Consider the following 19,286-nt stretch of genomic DNA (forward strand, 5'->3'; position numbering starts at 1 on the left):
ATTTGAAGCCAAAATACCACCATCTAAAACTTCCTACTACCTCATTCTACATTTAAAACATGGTGGTAATGAAGGCTATGTCTGCCTAGTACATGACAGTTAGCTTGACATAAAGAAAATCTGCTTATGAAGTCGTGGAAATCATCTTCGACCTCAAACCAGATAGTTCAGAAATATACCATTACTGGGGCATGGGAATGGGGAGGAACAAGAATAGCTATGGGAAAACAATGACAATGGTTGTGCACTTTACAATTAGACATGAAGGAGCTTATTCATGAAACAAATTCATAAACATGATGTGACTATATACTAATGAATCCCATTTCCATAATATACATGAGAAAAATCATCTCCTTATTTCATCAGCATACCTGATGCATCTGGGAATTTACAGGATGCACTCTACCCATTTTTGAGAATAATATCCAGTCATTAGGATTCAGGTGGTAATAACATCAATATTATTCATACATAGAATAAATTTAGTTTTATGGTTTGCAAAGTATTTTACAGCTATAATCTCATTTTATCCTCACAACAACCCTGAGAGGTAGATATTATTGTTACCCCCATTTTATAGGTGAAGAAGCAGGGCTGCTAAGTGTCTGAGGACAGATTTCAGGCAAGGGTAAGTTAAGTGACTTGCTTGTGGTTACTGCTTAACGTAAGTGGCAGAAATGGGACTCAAATCAGTGTTACCTTTAGCTCCAAGTCCAATATTCATCACACGAAATCACAAAACAAATTCTACCATGACTAGTATAGTCATGCAGATTAAATTCCAACATTAGCCTGTGTCATCGTTTATATATCAAATATTCGATGAAGAACAGATGCAACATAAGTGAAAAGAAGAAAGAATGAAGAGAGAACCAATAAAGTGAAAAAGATGAAGAACTGTCAGGAGAGATAAGAAGACATGGAAAGGATAAAGAGAAAGATTTAGTGAAAACGAATATAAATATATCCTGAGCTATGGTAATATCTCTATTTTTAAAGCTTTACCATTTATCTTTGATGCATAATGTGTAAATATAGACTGGAGGTAAGATTAATTATACCTCCAAAAGCTAAATAAATATTAATTTTTCTGGTTCCCTGGAAGGGTAGGTCATGTAATTCCCAAAGTATTTCATGGGTTCAATACCTGTGAATACTAATGGGTTAAATGTAAGGAAACCTACTAAGATTTTATGTGTCTGACAGCCAAATGGGATCACAGATTTACATTTGAGATTTGAATTTCAGAGAGGTCATCTAATCTAAGATTTTCATTTGCAGGTGAGGTAAGGGTGTGCTGGTAAATGTTTAACAAGCAGCTCGAAAGAAAGAAAGAAAGAAAGAAAGAAAGAAAGAAAGAAAGAAAGAAAGAAAGAAAGAAAGAAAGAAAGAAAGAAAGAAAGAAAGAAAGAAAGAAAGAAAGAAAGAAAGAAAGAAAGAAAGAAAGAAAAAAGACAGAAAGAAAGAAAGAAAAAAGACAGAAAGGAAGGAAGAAAGGAAGGAAGGAAGGAAGGAAGGAAGGAAGGAAGGAAGGAAGGAAGGAAGGAAGGAAGGAAGGAAGGAAGGAAGGAAGGAAGGAAGGAAGAAAGAAAGAGAAAGAAAGAAAGAGCTCTAACATACTTTTAAGTTTGACACTACATTATTTACATTTTCCATCACTTTTTTAAGTCTAGATAATCAGCAATACAATAAATCAAGTCATGTTTTATAGTCTGCTGATTTTGAAGGTGTAAATACTCACACTGAAAATTTATGTGAGCATTTACAAACCATCAGTTTGAGAGCTAGTTTGAGCCCCCAATATTAAGGCCAAAGAAGGCAATCTACTAGCTCAAAGTCTAATAATTCGATATGTAGATCGGGCTGCCATTTGAGTCTGTTTCTGCAAACAGAAATATTTCCTTTGTGAAAAACCATCTTATATGTATTTAAAGGTAATATGCCTTTTCTGAAGCGAGACTGTTTTTAGTTATTAGTCTGTGTTTCATTCAGCTTATAGAGTTCTGACATAAATTTTCTTTAATAAATACATACATTTTCTTCAAAATTTGATATGGGAAGAATCAACAAACCAGATTTTTAAGAATATTGAGACAATTGCCTTCAAAATAAAGTCTTATTGTCTATTAATAACAGACAAGACACACGGGTCTTCCCAATGCAAAAGATGCAACTCTATATTTGGGTACCTAGGTGGCACAGTAGATAGAGTGCTAGGCCTGAAGTCAGGAACACTCATCTTGCTGAGATCAAATCTGGCCTCAGATACTTACTAACAGTGTGACCCTGGGCAAGAAACTTAGCCCTGTTTGCCTCATCTTCCTCAACTGTAAAAATAAAACAAACTGGAGAAGGAAATGGCAAATCACTCCAGTATCTTTACAAAGAAAACCCCGAACAGGGACACAAAGAGTCAGATATGAATGAAAAACAACTGAACAACAATACTTGGAACAACTAGCATTTTGGACATAGTGAAGTTGATCAATTCCATTATTTGAACATTCTCTGTATATTCGAACACATATGTTATATATATATATATATATATATGTGTGTGTGTGTGTGTATGTATATATATGTATATATATAATTTGATAGATATAGATATGTGTATATATCATATTCATATATGTGGATTTTTTTCAAGGGTAGGGTGATTTATGAGGTATGGGAAATTTCTGTTATGGAAATCCCCTGTACAAATGCATATTAGCAACTTATCTATTACTTATAGAGTTGTTTAGGGCTCTAACATGTTAATTGACTTGCTTTTCATTACAAGATAAGTTTACAATAAGATAGCATTTGGACCTGTCTTTTTTACTCCATAGCCAGCCTTCTATTCACTACAACCATGCTATATTTCATGTATATGTATGCGTGTATGTATATATGTTTATTTTTCTTTTATACATATACCACACATGATTGTATTTCCCTCTACTAAAAAGGGAAAGTCTGAAGTTCACTTTCTAAGTGAAATCCATTATGTTGCTGTTTGTTGTCTAAGTAAAATTAATATAAAGATAATGAGGGGGCAGCTAGGTGGTGCAGTAGATAAAGCACTGGCCCTGGATTCAGGAGTACCTGAGTTCAAGTCCGACCTCAGACAGTTGACATTTACTAGCTGTGTGACCCTGGGCAAGTCACTTAACCCTCATTGCCCCACAAAATACAAAACAAAAAAATAAAGATAATGAAGCCAGTGTTTATTATTTATTTTAAAAATGGAAAGTACAGAATAAAGCTTAATTCAATTTTTGTCAACCTTATATCAAAGTTGCTATGATTCTTAGGTGCAGCTAGGTGGCACAGTGGATAGAGCACTGGCCCTAGAGTCAAGAGGACCCGAGTTCAAATGTGACCTCAGACACTTGACACTTTCTAGCTGTGTGATTTTGGGCAAGTCACTTAACCCCAATTGCCTAAAAAAACCCCTATTATTCTTTCTATATGTATGTTGTATACAGCTATACATCAATATGGATATGATAAAGTGAATATTTAATACAATAAGAATTTTTAGTTAATATAGTGCTTTTGCAACACTAACGTGTCAAATAAAATTCTTAAAATTGATTTATTTGGATTTTAAAACAATGAAATATGTGATTAAATATTTAATTATGTGTGTGTTAATACACATGGTATAGATGTGTGTATATGTATGTATATATATATATGTAGAGAGAGCTCTTACACAAACTTTTATAAGAGTTCCAAATATCTGACTACATATGCAAAGATATATACATAAATACATTTAGAAATTTATATGAATACATTTTAGAAATATGTATACATGTACCTATGTACATACATAGATTGGATTATGTACCGATGGAGGGAATATTCTCACTGTTCAGATCACACATGCAATGAAATATCAAAGAATACACACATATGTTCATATGTTCAGATTTGTTTTACATATATATCTATAGTTTTATTTATAAAATTGTATTCATTGATGTTTCAGATGTTCTATATGTATGAAAAACTCTGCAAACTAGTTAATCAGCAGTTGTTTTTGGCTAATCCACAGAGACATAGACACACACACAAACATATATATTTCTGTATACCTACATATACACAAATACATCTTTCTAGTCATACTATTTAAACATTTGCCTGTGGCAAGGGCATTCAAAATCAAAGAGAATCCAAGATCAAAGAAAATCAAAGAAATTTCCAGGACCATAAATTACCTTTTAGGAGCTTTGCAGACACAGGTGTACTTGAAGACAAAATCCCTATCTATAACTCTGACCATGTCTAACTTCCTGCATAACAGATCCAGTTGTTATGATTGCTGTGAACCATGAAGGCCGGTTGAGGCTAACTATGTTGATTGGGTCTCCTGAGCTATTCACTGAACATATTAAAAACAGTACTGCAAGACTATCTATCCTGTGAAGGTGACATAACTTAGATATTGGATATGACTATGACATAAATTGCATTTTATGAATAAAATTGATATTTTTGCTTCCTTTATTCCATATGCATAAATATTATATATGTGTGCCTTCTGAGGATTATTTATTGACAGTCAATATCCTAGCCCTTATCATTATCTTTAGCATTTCCACAATTGAAAATTAGCTAAACATTTGAAATCTAAATATAAAACCATAAAAGAAAAAAGTCCAAATTGAAAATTAAACAATTATTATATACACTACTATAAATGGCTTATTAAATTTCTAAAATAATTTTTAAAGTTTGTTGCTTACCAAAATATCTTTTCCAGCCCATTTGCACTCGTCCCTTCGTGTATGAGAAACTGGCCAAGCAATCTAAAAGCAGAGAATAAAGATTACTTTGAGGCTGCTTGGAAGGAAGTTTCATCTAAGATCATGACTACAATTGTTGTAGTCCAAGCTGGTGTAGCCAAGACCAGTACAGAATCAAAAGCAGACCCCATGGTTAGAATTATCCCCTCCTTTTCTCAGTGTTTCAAATTCCTATCAAGATATGTCCTTTAATTTAATTCTGATTTTGTTAAAATTTTAAAATTTAATTTTTTAACTTGTATATTATGGTGATGTAATATTATTGTGCTATAGGAAATGACAAGCATGATGACTTCAGAAAGGCCTGGAAAGACAAGTATAAAATGATGTATTGTGAAGTGAGCAGAACCAAGAGAACATTGCACACAGAGACAGCAATATTGTTTGATGATGAAATGTGAATGACTTGATTATTCTCAACAATACAATGATCCAAGACAATCCCAAAGGACTCTTGATGAAATATACTATCTACCTCCAAAGAAAGAAAGGGTAATGATGGAACAGAATGAAGCATGCTATTTTTCACTTTCATTTTTTTTCTTTCAATCAAGCTTTCTTGTACAAAATGGCAAATATGGTAATGTTTTGAATAATCATACATGTATGACCCATATCTGATTGTTTGTCATCTCAGGAAGGGAGGGCAATAATGATAAAAATTGGAATCCCAAACTATAAATAAAAAATGCTTATTATTAAAAAAGAAAGAAATTAAAGCATATCATAGTTTAAAATTTTTAATTTTTTTTGTAAATACAAACAACATAGATATACAAGTTATAAATGCATCCAAACATTCTTACTACCCTTAAGAATACAACCTCTTCCCCTTTCCCCAGACATTTGAAATTGCTTTGCCTTTTAATACAAGAGAAATCTGATCCCTCTTCTTTATTTTATTAACAATTACCATTGAGTTAAAATTTACTATTTGGCATAGAAGGGCCTGGGTTTGACTCCAGGCTCTTCATTTGGTCAAGTCACTTCAACACTTTGGGCTTCAGTTTCTTTATCTATAGAATGAGGGTCCAGGACCAAACACTAAATCTATGTTATATATTCATTGAAAAAACATTTATTATTTTTGCTTCAATAATTAAAGATTATGAAATATATTTCATTATGGGTACTCCCTTTTTTAACATGGATCACAACTTCCTTATCACTTGGACAGATATTCTCTACGAGTCTTTGAGGCCCAAAGAGATCAATCATCACACTGCAGTCAACCTGATGATGAGTCACTATGAAGTTACCTAAGTTGGTCCTCAAAGCACATTTATATTTGCTGTTGAAAAAAATTATAGGAATATCATCCTTATCACCAAAGAGCAATAAAATGCCTAAATATTATTGTTAATTTATACTACATTTTCTGATTTTAACCCAGTTTCAGAAGTGGGAGAAATAAGGTGTGAATAAGGTACTAAGAAAGAAACATCTCTATCTCTGCTATAATTGTGCTGTAGCCTTGATCAAATCATTTGTATATATTAGATTTTCCTCATTGTAGCCAGATATAATAATACCTATATAGTTACTACACAAACAAAATGATTTAACCAAATGTCTAGTGAAAGCTGAACCACCCAAAAATTGAGCTGATAATTCAGACAGGTGTAAGTACACCAAATGGCAAAGCAATCTATGCTGTTGAATGTTTTCAATACAGGATTTCATGAGACAAGCATAAATAATCTGTTGCATAAGTTATAGGAGGGGTGCCATTATTGCATTGGTATAGGTTGCTATCAGGTAAGAAAATTTCCTTTTGGGAATGGAGATCAGAACATTTTCTGGAATCTATAGTCCTAGAAAGTACTCTAGAACAGTGAGAGGTTAAGTAGCTTGCCCAGAATCAAATGGTCAGTATACAGCCAAGAAAGATTTGAACTTAGGTCTTCTTGGTTTCAAGTCTGTCTATCCACTATGACACATGCCCTTTCAGGTCTAAAGTCCATTTAAATAAAAAAAGTATAATTTATTCTCCTAAATGAAGAAAAAACAAAGGAGTATTTGAGAAGGTACAGAAAAATATTAATGAAAGCCCTACTAGTAACATCTCACATTCCCAGGCTTGGTAAACTAAAATCTAGAATGCTTATGTAACAAAGATTAAATTTATGTATTTTTTCAAATTATAGATTGTTAGACTGTTTTTAGTTTACCCTAAAATCCTACTTCTAACTGAATTTTATTTTGCTTTAGCAGTATTTTCAGTTAAATATCAGTCATAATACTATATTAAAATCAATTATCCTGTATTATATGACATTCCCAAATGAATCATAGCCAGTCATTATGCAATGGACAAATTTCTTTCTTTTTTTAATGCCTAAAAGCTTTTCTACAGATAAAAACAATTGGCCCCCATGATCCTAGAATTTTTTTCTGTAATTTTTGCTGAAATTAGGTAGAATAACTAAATTAAGGGTATTCATACAAAAAGTAATGATTGACCCTGATATAGGTGAGTGTTTTCAATAGCTCAGTTAATTTAGATGATCTGTACATTAAAACTGTAACAACACCTAGGTTGTCACTAAAGAGATTACATCTGCAACACTTTAGCCCATCAGCAAAAACAAAACAAAACAAACAAACAAATAAAAAAAAAAAACCCACACATCTACCACCTATTGGTTATACTATCATTCTCAAAATAGGAGCCCTATGGGGCCTTTCTTCTGAAACAACATTATGTCAGAATAGGGTTGTGAGAATAGACTTTAGGGATCATCAAACCCATTCTTTTTGTTTGTGTGTTTTGTTTTGTTTAAGAACAAAATGGGCCTAGAGAGCTTCAATGAGGATAATAACAGAAAAAGGACCTTGAGTCACAGATTATGCAACTTGGTCATTTCATCTGTGTCCAACTCTTTGTGATCATATTTGGAAGTTTGTTTTTTTTTTTGTTTTTTGTTTGTTTGTTTGTTTGGTTGGTTTTTTTGACAAATACTGGAGTGATTTGTCAATTCCTTCTACAACTCATTTTATGATGAGTAAACTGAGGCTAACAGAGTTAAGTGGCTAGCCCAAGAGTCCCAAAACTAGTTAAGTATCTGAGGCTAGATTTGAATTCTTTTATTTACTTCCTCTATAATTCTGCCTTCCAATCCCCTTGGGTAACCCTAGTCTACTGCAAAACAACCATATTGAGCTTCCCTTTCATTTTTCCCTTCTTTATCCCCTTGCATTCTTTGAGAACCCTACTACCTCTGTTTCTATTTTCCTTTCTATAAACACCCAGAAAAATGTGAGTGAATTAGAAGGGCAGACTGTAATGAAATCAATTATTTTAAGTCAGACAGTTAGTTAATGACACAGTCTGGAAAATATAGAGAACTAATAATTCATGACACATAAAAGGGCAAGCAATTTCAAATTTCTAGAGTTCTTTGGGAGAAAAAAGAAATCTAAAATGTTATTTACTTAAGTGAAGTGTGAATATTTGAATGCAATGATGATAGTTAATCTGCATGCCCAAGCTGCTCAGCTTTGCAGTAACTATAGGGTCATAGATTTCAATTTGGAAAGGACTTTAGAGATCAGCTTGTCCAATTTTGTTTGTTTTAATGGCAACTGAAGTATTAAATGAGCTTGGTTGAACTCTTTAGATGAAATATGTATGGTTTTATTTACAAGTTTAAAAAACTCATAAAATTATGTTTAGAACAATTTTTCTTTCATTTCTTTTGCCACCAAACACTAGCTCCATTCCTCGTCACTCTCAAACTCCTTAACCCTCGATCCTGCCTTTTAATACAACTAGTACGACTCCTTGGGCTAACTACATTTAGATCTGGATAGAGTGCTGGATTCGGAGTCAGAAATATTTGAGTTCAAACCCTACCTCTCAAAGATGCTCATAGAGTGATGCTGGAAAAGTTTTTTTAAGCCTCAGGTTCTCAGTTCCTCATCTATAAAATCATAGTAGTAGGCTAAATGACCTCTGAGGCCCTTTCCAGTTCTAAGTCCATGATCCTGTGAAACCATGGGAATTGATAAGATTATTAAAATAAAGATAGAGAAAGAAGAAAAGAGGACATACATAATTCTGCAGGTCTCCTACATTTAAGGTAAAGGATAGTGATAGTAATCCAACAAAGACAAGGAGTGAGCATGTAAGAGGCATATGCTTTAATTGTATGAACGATTATAAGTTTCCCATCTGATTTCTCTGTCTCCATCCTCTACTTTTTCCAATCCATTCTACATACTACTCTCAGATTAAACTCTAAATTTCATGTTTTTCCCCCTTCTTTCCTGATTGCTTACTGAAAAGAGTCCACATTCTTTAGTCTGTCATTCAAGGCCCTTCAAACTCAGGTCTTATCTGTATCCAAGTCTACTAATTTCTACCATAGCAATTAGGAAGTAAACATTGAGCTATATTTTCCTTTTTTGTTATATTCACCACTTTGATACATGTGAAGTGATACCTCAGAGTTGTTTTAATTTACATTTCTCTGATCAATAGTGATCTAGAGCATTTTTTCATATGATTATAGATAGCCTTGATTTATTTATCTAAAAATTGCCTGTTTATATGCTTTGACCATTTATCAATTGGGGAATGACTTGTATTTTTCTAAATTTGAATCAGTTCTCTATATATTTGAGAAAGGAGGCCTTTATCAGAGATACTTCTTACAAAAATCCTTTCCCAGTTTTCTGCTTACCTTGTAATCTTGGTTATATTAGTTTTGTTTGTGTAGAAACTTTTATGGTTTTTATAATCAAAATAATCTATTTTACATTTTGTTTTGCTCTCCATATCTTCTTTAGTCCTAAATTGTTCATCTGTCCATAAATATGACAGATAAAGGATCCCATGCTCTCTTAAATTGCCTATGTTATAACCCTTTATGTGTAAATCATGTATCCATTTTGACCTTATTTTAGTATACAGTGTGAGATGTTGGTCTATATCTAGTTTGTGACATATAGTTTTCCAGTGAAACAAACATTATGAAACAAATAGCTTCTTCTCTGACATCAAAGCATTTATGATATAATAAATAATGAGGATTCAGAATGAGATTATTTATTTTCCCACTTTCCCCAAATTTCTTTAACATGTACATTTTTATTTGAACTATTCTAAAGTCACTAGATGAATAAAGTTTTTCTATTACCCCAAGTAGTGGCACCAATTTTAATACACTCCCAGGGAGATTGAAAAAGCCTCCATTCACATCCTCATTGGGGAGCAGGGAGAGAAAGAAGAGCCATTATGGCTCTGACAATATAAAACAAGGAACAAGTATGAAGAAAAATGATATAATTTTTTAAGGATTACATAATACATTTCAATGACATAATCTCTCTACCTAACTCCTTGTCTGAATTTATGTAACTAGTTTCTTCTGTAAAGCAGGGCAACTTTTATAGAAACAAGTAACAACCTGTAACAATACATTATACATTATTTGGAATGACTACTGAATGTTCAGTTAGAGGCTTGAATAGGCGCTGTAGAACTTTAGAGATGTTTAACTCCAGTATAACTCAAACTGTTCATCACCTTTTTTTTTTTTTCCATTGTGGGGATACCAAACAAAAACAAATAAAACCATGCCAATCTCATCTTTTAAGGGAGCAATTACCATGTCAAATACTTTGGAAAACAGCAAACCTGCGAACAGCAAACAAACAAAAAACCTGGTCTGTTTAGAAGCATTTGTGATGGTGACAACAGGCAATCCCAGTGTCTCAAGACTTATGTGAAAACCAGGTTTATTACAAGATAAATGCACATGCATGTGGAACCCAAAGAGTTCACAGTTCTTACAGAAGCTTGCATATTTGTGATAGTACAACAGGAAGGGGTGGACCATGGGAAGAGAAAGGTAGGAAAAAGGACAAAACCCCTTCTGAAGGGGAGGAGCAAGGAGATGACAAAAGCCCCATTATTTTCCCTGAGGAATCACTAGACTATGAAGATAGAAGGGTCTGCTTATCTGCAAAGGACCCCAGCTGCACAAGCATTTTCACAACCTCGCACAGACTGGCTGGCTTCCCAAGGACACACAGAGAATCCAGCTTTGGGTACAAACCACAAATCATGGCAGGGAGGGAGATTCATCCTTGTTACATTCAGGGCCTCCTGCATACTTTGGGTCCAGTGTTTCTGGAAAATATGCCAACTCAAAAAGACAAGTTCAGGGGACAGCCCTTAACAATGGACACTGATTCAACATACCTGTTTGCTAAACCACAGATGTTGAATGTTCCAGAAGACAGTACTTGTGCTGAGGGGGGGAAATGCTCTTAATTTTCATTGTGCTGGGATTAGCACAATGCATTTCCTTCTATACTGTGTCAGTACCACCAAACAAAAATTTTTGGCCATATATTTATGCCAAATGAATATCAATATCACACTTCATTATTGAGTTGAAAGTATTTTCATGGGAACCACAAAATTCCATATCCAAGAAAGATGGTTGGAAGAAATTTCTAAACCTCTCAATGCCAATGGCTATGATCTGATCATCAAGCAGCTTGTAGCTCTTCTCTAAAGAAGAATTTAATGGCAGTGGTCATCTTTTGCTCAAAATGTAGGGCAGCAAGATAACACAGCTTCTCTTTTACGTCACACACAATTTGCTATTCTGCTGTGTCAGCGAAGTTGTAGTTTCCATTAGGAACTTTATGAGGTAGTCCCTCAGGTCACAACTAGGAAGATTCCTAAGAAGGATAGCATGAGGCTGGGAATAATCTTCATATATGGTCCCAGTGTGGGTCATACCATCATAATTCCAATGATTCCAACAGAGATATAGAGGAAGAACACAGTCTCCTCCCATCTTGTTGGTGACAATAGTTGTTCTTTGCTCTGGAATAGGACCAAAATGACATCGATAAGTTAGGATCAAGTTAGAGTGTGTTTGACTATCGCTGATCGAATCAATATGAGCTTGGTATGCTCTATCATAGGTCAGGCACAAATAGTCCATGTGAACATTTGGGGAGGATTCTATAAATCTGTGTATCTCATGTTTCTTTTGAGCTATTCCAATTCTGCTTTGCTCATAGAGTACAGTGCTTTCTTTGATGTGGGTATGCCATACTGGGCAGTTCTTTGCCAGTGTCTCCTATGTTATACAATTGATTCCAAAATTCTTCAGAGACCTTATAAGTATCCTTGTATCACTTCTGACCACCATGTAAGTCAATTACTTGTGCTAGTTCTCCATAAAATAGTCTTTTAGTCAAGTGTACATTTGCATCTGAACAAAGTGACCAGTCCACTGGATAATGTAAAGATGACCTCAAGGTTATAATAACTTTATTGCTCTGTGCTTTGTCCTCCATATCATTATTTTTCAAGGTTATATCAACCATCACCCTAGATTTAGGGACATCCCAAAATGGATGGGAATAAAGCTTGATGTTTAGTATCTCCTACAAACCCAACTTTATATATTCTGAGCCATTGTCAACTTCAAGGGCAGTGAATCATCCATGAGAAACTTTAAAGTGGCAACTAGTTGAAACCCATAAGGAAGAAATGAGTTGATGCAGCCCCTGGAGACAGGAGGTGGGGTTATGCTGAGTGCAGGAACTCAAATGCAGATGAGTATATTTCTTATCTCCTTTCTAGACTTTCAACCTCTTATGGGGAACTGTATTTTGTTCATCTGAGCTCTTTGAGGGCAGAGACTGTCTTTTTCCTCTTTTTGTATTGCCAGGGCTTGGCACAGTATATGGCATATAATAGGCACCAAATAAATGCTTAATGGCTGAATTTTATCCCCTATAACACCTAAGACAGAAACAATGACTGTTTCTAAAATTAATCAATATAATTATCTTAGTCAATTCCATTTCTGGGCTTACAAGGATAGTGAATACACAAATCTTACTCTCAAGGAGGACTGCAATAAGGTGAATAAAAGGGCAAATATATACTACACCATGATACAAAGGAAGAGAGAAGTCTAAAGGAACAAACTAGGAAAGATCTTCCTTGGGGAAGGTATGGGAAGGGGAGAATCAGTGCAGTATAGATATGCTAATTACCTAGTGATTCTTTTCCTTTAGGCTGCCTTCAGTCTAGCCAAATCTTGTGAACCTCAAGAGGCTTCATTAAGAAGATTATCAGTGTTCTGACTATTCTAGATACTTAAGCCAATAAAGGATATGATTTCCATTAATTTGGGTCATAACATAAAAGGATCACAGTTAGTCCAACTCCACCTAAAAAGTCTTTCCAATTTCCATGACAACAGGCACCCTGTTCCAGGAAAGGAAGTTACTATTGCTTTGTTTTCATCCTTTCTTCTCCCAGATACCCTATGGGAAAGCTCCAGTGAAAAAGTTTAGACAGTCCCATAAACCACTAAGAAAACACCTATCATTTCAGGCTATCCTCAAAAAGTTAAACTAGTAATGAAAATTCTACTTTCAGACTTAATCATCTAACATATAGCACAGAAGAGAAAAACAATTGGATAGTCTTAAATAATTTGCATTTCCTACCCTGTAATCAATTGTATGTAATCAGCATACAACTCTGAGAAGTAGATACTATTATTAACTGCATTTTACAAGTAAGGAAACTTTGGTTGAGCAATTTCAATGCCTTCCTCAGCTCACAAAACTAGATGTAAAGTATCTGATGTGAAATTTAAGTTCAGAACCTCCTGACACAAAGTTCAGCATGTCTATACCACCTAAGAAATTATTTAAATAAAAGAAATGAAAAACTAAAGAATAGATTTAGAGGTAATTTGTCTTTTAAAAACAAGGTAGGACATACAATGCAATAAAATAAAGAAAAAAATATCATATTTATTTAAATTGTTGCTGGATAATTTTCTTAATTATTACAAATATTTTACTTGATAAAATTTGAATTACTCTTGGGGATCAATACACAAAATATGTTGCATTTGTGTTTCCTCCAAGATGATTTTTTAGTGTGCTAATCCATTTGATTAAGTTTATTGTTTGTTTTGTGTTATGGCTTTTGGGGGGGGGGGGCAATAAGGGTTAAGTGACTTGCCCAGGGTCACACAGCTAGTGTCAAATGCCTGAGGCTGAATTTGAATTCAGCTCTTCCTGAATCCAGGGCCAGTGCTTTATCCACTGTGCCACCTACCTTCCCCCATTTGATTAAGTTTACAAATGAATAGGCTGTTTTTCTTGCAAGCTAGAAGACAGGAGGTATTTATTTCTATGATCTGAGAAGGCTTACAGTCTGAACATTATTTGTTATGTCTTTCAAAGAGTTTAAGCACTTACTATAAAAAATATAATGAAAACATTACAATGTTTGCATGTTGATCTGTAATAAATCAAACTTCTTTATGGACCTAATCAGTATATTAGTATTTGGGGAAGCTCTTTGCAAATGAAAACATAAATGTCTTTGTTGGAATATCTTCCTCTCTGAGAACGTACATCAGCTTTGAATTTAACTATATAACTTTTACCCGAAAGTAATGTTCTCCATCAAGAGTAAAAAGCTTTTGCCAATCTATCACCATTTTATTAGTATTAAATCTATTATGGTTTATGAGGAGCTGAGGCACACCGTTTTAAAGCACTCAGAGTTAAGAAAGAAGCAAGATCAACACCCACACATTCAAACACTGAGGTATATGCACTCTCAGAAATGTACTGTAATATGACCTTTCTCTGTGAGGCTTTCTAGAAGTCATTTTTATGTTTCAGAGAACTAAAGCTAGAAATATTGACTGTTATAGAACAGTTAGCTTAAAGCATAGCTCATTCAGTTACTTAATAGTGTCATTTTCCCCCTACTGTGTCAATTCAATCCTGGTTTACCAAACTGTAAGTCATGAAAGTGGAGTGGGTCACATGATATAAAATGAATGAACCATCAAATGGAAATACTGATAGTTTCTGCATGACAAAAATGGATTTTTCACTTTTCATTCAGATGCTTTCATGTTATGTTAACTTTGCCATGTAGATTAGAACACTTGAGCCTCTAATACCTTTTAAAAGTGACTGTAGGGGCATCTAGGTGGCTCAGTGGATAGAGCACCGGCCCTGGAGTCAGGAGTACCTGAGTTCAAATCCGGCCTCAGACACTTGACACTTACTAGCTGTGTGACCCTGGGCAAGTCACTTAAGCCCCATTGCCCCTCAAAAAAAAAAAAATGACTGTAAATTTATATATTATAAAGTAACTATTATGCATCACATTAATGCATATATAGACACATACGCATATCACACATACATACACACATACACACATACATTTAGGGCAGCTAGGTAGCCTAGTGGATAGAGTACTGGGCTTGGAGTCAGGGAGATTCATCTATTTAAATCTGGCCTTAAATATTTACTAGCTGTGTGACTCTAGGCAGGTCACTTAACCCTGCTTGCCTCACTTCCTCAAGTTTAAAATGAGCTAGAGAAGGAAATGGCAAACCATTCTAGTATTTTTGCCAAGAAAACCCCAAAATGGAGTCACAAAGACTCAGACACAACTGAACAACAACAAAATATATACATACACACATATATGCATTAGAATAAATGAATAAATAAATAGAAGTTGCAAAGGGGAAATTTCAGCCTCTATGTCAAGAAAAACGTTTCTAAGTATTATAGCTCTCAAAAATACAATGAGATGATTTGGGAGGTGATGGGCTCCCCTCTTTGGCAGTCTTCAAGCAAAGAATAGATGATTAAATGTCAGATATGTTATAGTGGGTATTTCTTTGGGGAATAGATTGGTCTAGTTGACCTTGAAATCCCTTCCAACTCTCAAATTCTGTGATACTGTGATATCAAACAGCCTCATAATATTAAATCAAATTTTACATTTTCTAAAATTAGAATTAAAAATTTATATTATTCCAGCTTAATGACTTTAATTGTTTAAAGACTCCAGTGCACATATTAGAATGAAGATACCTTTTGAAAATCCTTGATATTAACCAGGTTGAATGAAAATACGTGATCCTTTGCGCCAACATACAGCCTACTCCGTTCCTCATCCAAAAGGAAAGTATGATAACTGGAGCTGTTTGTCAGGCCATTGAAAGTGATAACATTGTTGGATTCCAACATTTCTGCAAGGTAACAAAGCAGACGTTTTTGTTAGTTTGATGACATAAAAGAAGAAACACAGCCTATCACATGCTGAAACATAGTGTATTCTGTAATTATCTGAACCTGGGTACTTTTCTTGAGGTTATGCATGATAAAGGAACCAACTTTTATTTCATTAAAATAGTAGTTATACTTTTAAACTTAATAATTCCATTCTTAAAATGCCCAAGATAGTAGGAAAGGAGCTAAGTATATACAAATCTGGGGCAGAGAACAATGAGAAGGGTATAGTAGCAACCCAGATGCCAAAATTGTTTTCCTTTAGTTTAGGTGTGACCAGAATCCATCCTTCCCCTTCATTCTCCTACTCCCCCACTTCTCTCTTCCTCCCCTTTTTCCCCCTCAAAAATACACACACGGTGGCAGTTAGGTGGCACAGTGGATAAAGCACTGGCCCTGGAGTCAGGAAGACCTGAGTTCAAATCTGACCTCAGACACTTGACGCTTACTAGCTGTGTGAAGCTGGGCAAGTAACTTAACCCTCATTGCCCCACAAAATAAATAAATAAATAAATAAATAAATAAATAAATAAATAAATAAAATTTAAAATATAGATATAGATATACACTCCACAACACAAATATACATGCACACATGTGTACTCGCTTACACACATACACACACACACACACACACACACACACACACACACACACACCCCTCTAGTGGTTCGTTATTACTTCAGGCTCAAATATAAGATCCTTTGTCTTTTTTAGCTTTTCACAATCCGACCCCTTCCTACCTTTCTAAACTTCTCACACCTTCCTCTGCTCCATTTATTTACTCTACAATACAGGCCAACTCAAGGCCTCCTTGTTACTTGATCACAAAAACCTATTTTCAGTCTATTCTTCATGCCTGGTATGTTTTCTCTCTCTCTCCAACTGTTAGAACACCTGACTTCCTTTTAGATTCAGTTCCTGCACTCAACTTCTTAAATGCCTCTTCTTTATCCCCCTAGCTGTTAATGCCATCCCCTCTAAAGTTAATTTCTCCTCTACTTTGAATTTATTTGAAATGTTCTGATTTATAGATGGAACTTCTGTTAGAACACAAGCTTCTTGTAAACAGACTCTTTTTTCCCCCTTTATATTCTCAGTGCTTAGGATAGTGCTTTAAAAAATACTTATTGATTGACAGCTCAAATCTTTCCTTTACAGATCAGGAAACTGAGACTTATGGAAGTCCAGTGGTTTACTTGAGGTTCATAGGAAGTGACAGAGATTGGTCATCTGACTCTTTCCACTATACTATTCTGCCTTATATGTATTCATGGCTTTTAAAGCATAGTATGTTACAAAGAGAGTTAAGATTGAAAGATATTTGGCTCCATTTTTGACTGCACATTTGTATAAAGGGTAGTGAAAAGAACACAATACAGAGACAGACTTTGCTCATTATTAGGAATGTGACTGTGAATAAGTCATAACCTCTGAGCTTCAGTTTCTTCATTTGAAAATGATGAAAATGTTACTTTTTAAAATGTACCTTGGCCATTTTGAAGAAAAAAATACTACACAGATATATAAACTATTGTTATAGAGAAGAAAATAATGAAGAGAAATTAAGTAGCTCTCCTCTCCCCATCAATTTGCGTAGTATATAAATTTTCTCTCTTTGGTTCTCAACTATCTGATATGCTTATATAGGGTAAAATGATTGTAACTTAATTATTAATTTAATTTTAATAAGCAAATATCAGATGCTTTTCTGGTTCCAAGAGAATAAAAAAATTATGGTTTCTAAAAAAAATAAAGTCAGTGAGAGGGAAGTGTATCCAATTGGTCAGGCAATAAGACAGAAAAGAAAAGATTTCATTCAGGAGAATTTAGTAGGAATGACAATCTAGTTCATGAAAGACAGTGTGGCCCATTGGATAGTATACTTGATTTGGCATCAAGAGACACCTGGGTTCAAATTCTGCTTCTGTCACTTAAGAATTATATGGCATGGGGCAGCTAGGTGGTGCAGTGGATAAAGCACAGGCCCTGGATTCAGGAGGACCTGAGTTCAAATTCGGCTTCAGACACTTGAAACTTCCTAGCTGTTTGACCCTGGGCAAGTCCCTTAACCCTCACTGCCCCACAAAAAAAAAAGAACTATATGGCTAGATGTAGCCCACTTAATTTTGAAGGAGCTTCAATTTCTTCATGAATAACATTGGAATAATAATACTTCTATTTACTAGTCTCAAAAGTCAGTCATGGGGTTCAAACAAGATCATAAAAAGGGATAAAATAAGTGCAAAGCACTTTGTAAACCTTAAAGCACCATGTCAAAGGCATGTTCACTATATAAAAGATGACCTAGAAAAGTTTAGGTTCTTTAAGTATAACAATCATTCTGGAAATAGAAACTATTCTTAGTTTAAGTCAAACTAATAAACCTTTAAATTCTTCAGAAATCAAAGTAGACGCATTGTTTTCCTTTAGTACAAATGAAACAAACTCTGGTTTGCAGCTGTTTTTCATTGGTTTATAATTTTGCTTAATTTACTCCCATCATTCTTTTCAACCTGACTCTCTTAGCTTCTTTCACTTTGCATCTGACATCCATTGTATAAATGTATTTAATACTTGGTAGTTTACTTTCCAAGATAAGCAAAAAACCTACATAGATACAACTACAATTCACTATTTTTAGAAATTCAGATCAAAATAACTGGAAAAAATTTTCCATTTTTATGAGTAGGATAAAGCAATATAATAAAAATTCCAATACCACCTATATTAATTTACTTCTTCAATGCCATACCAAACTACTAAAGGATTATTTTATATAAGTAGAAAATAATGTTAATGACATCTTATATGGAAGAAAAAAGGTCAAGAATTTCAAGAGAAAAATTGAAAAGAAACAAGAATAAAGCAGACATAGAAATGCCAGATCCCAAACCACACAATAAGGCAATCATTAATAAAACAATTTAATAATTTAAAGTAGAGAACAAACAGTGAAACAAATTAGGGATATAACAGAACTCTATTATTCAGGAAGCACAATAACCTCAGTTAAAATAGTAAAGACTCACTATCTGACCCTCCCCCCCACCACACACACAAAAAAAACCCTGCCTGAAAAACTGGACAACAGTATGGAAGAAATTAGATTTAGACCAACACCTCACATCTTTAACAAATATAAACTTCAAATTAGTATGTGGACTAGAAATAAAAGTTCATATGAGAAACATGGAAAAAATTATCTGATCTATAGATAGGAAAATTCATGATCAATTAAGGAATAGCTCTTACAGAAGAATGAAAATAAGCTTATTACAAAAGATATGTTTGACAATTTTATTAAGTAGAATTAAAAAGATTTTGCACCAATAAATCTAATGAGTTAAGATTAAAAGGGAAAGACATAACCAGGAA

At 34.1% G+C, this 19,286-nt stretch overlaps 1 protein-coding gene across 1 annotated transcript in view; it reads right to left on the reverse strand.

Moving 5' to 3' along the window:
- SEMA3A (semaphorin 3A) overlaps positions 1 to 19,286 on the reverse strand; it is a 297,699-nt gene that overhangs the window by 199,466 nt on the left and 78,947 nt on the right. The window contains 2 exon segments of the mRNA XM_043969236.1: positions 4,746 to 4,808; positions 15,711 to 15,868. Coding sequence (XP_043825171.1) covers positions 4,746 to 4,808; positions 15,711 to 15,868 — 221 coding nt within the window.

Source organism: Dromiciops gliroides, chromosome 5, assembly GCF_019393635.1.
Source record: "Dromiciops gliroides isolate mDroGli1 chromosome 5, mDroGli1.pri, whole genome shotgun sequence".
Classification (NCBI taxonomy): Eukaryota; Metazoa; Chordata; class Mammalia; order Microbiotheria; family Microbiotheriidae; genus Dromiciops; species Dromiciops gliroides.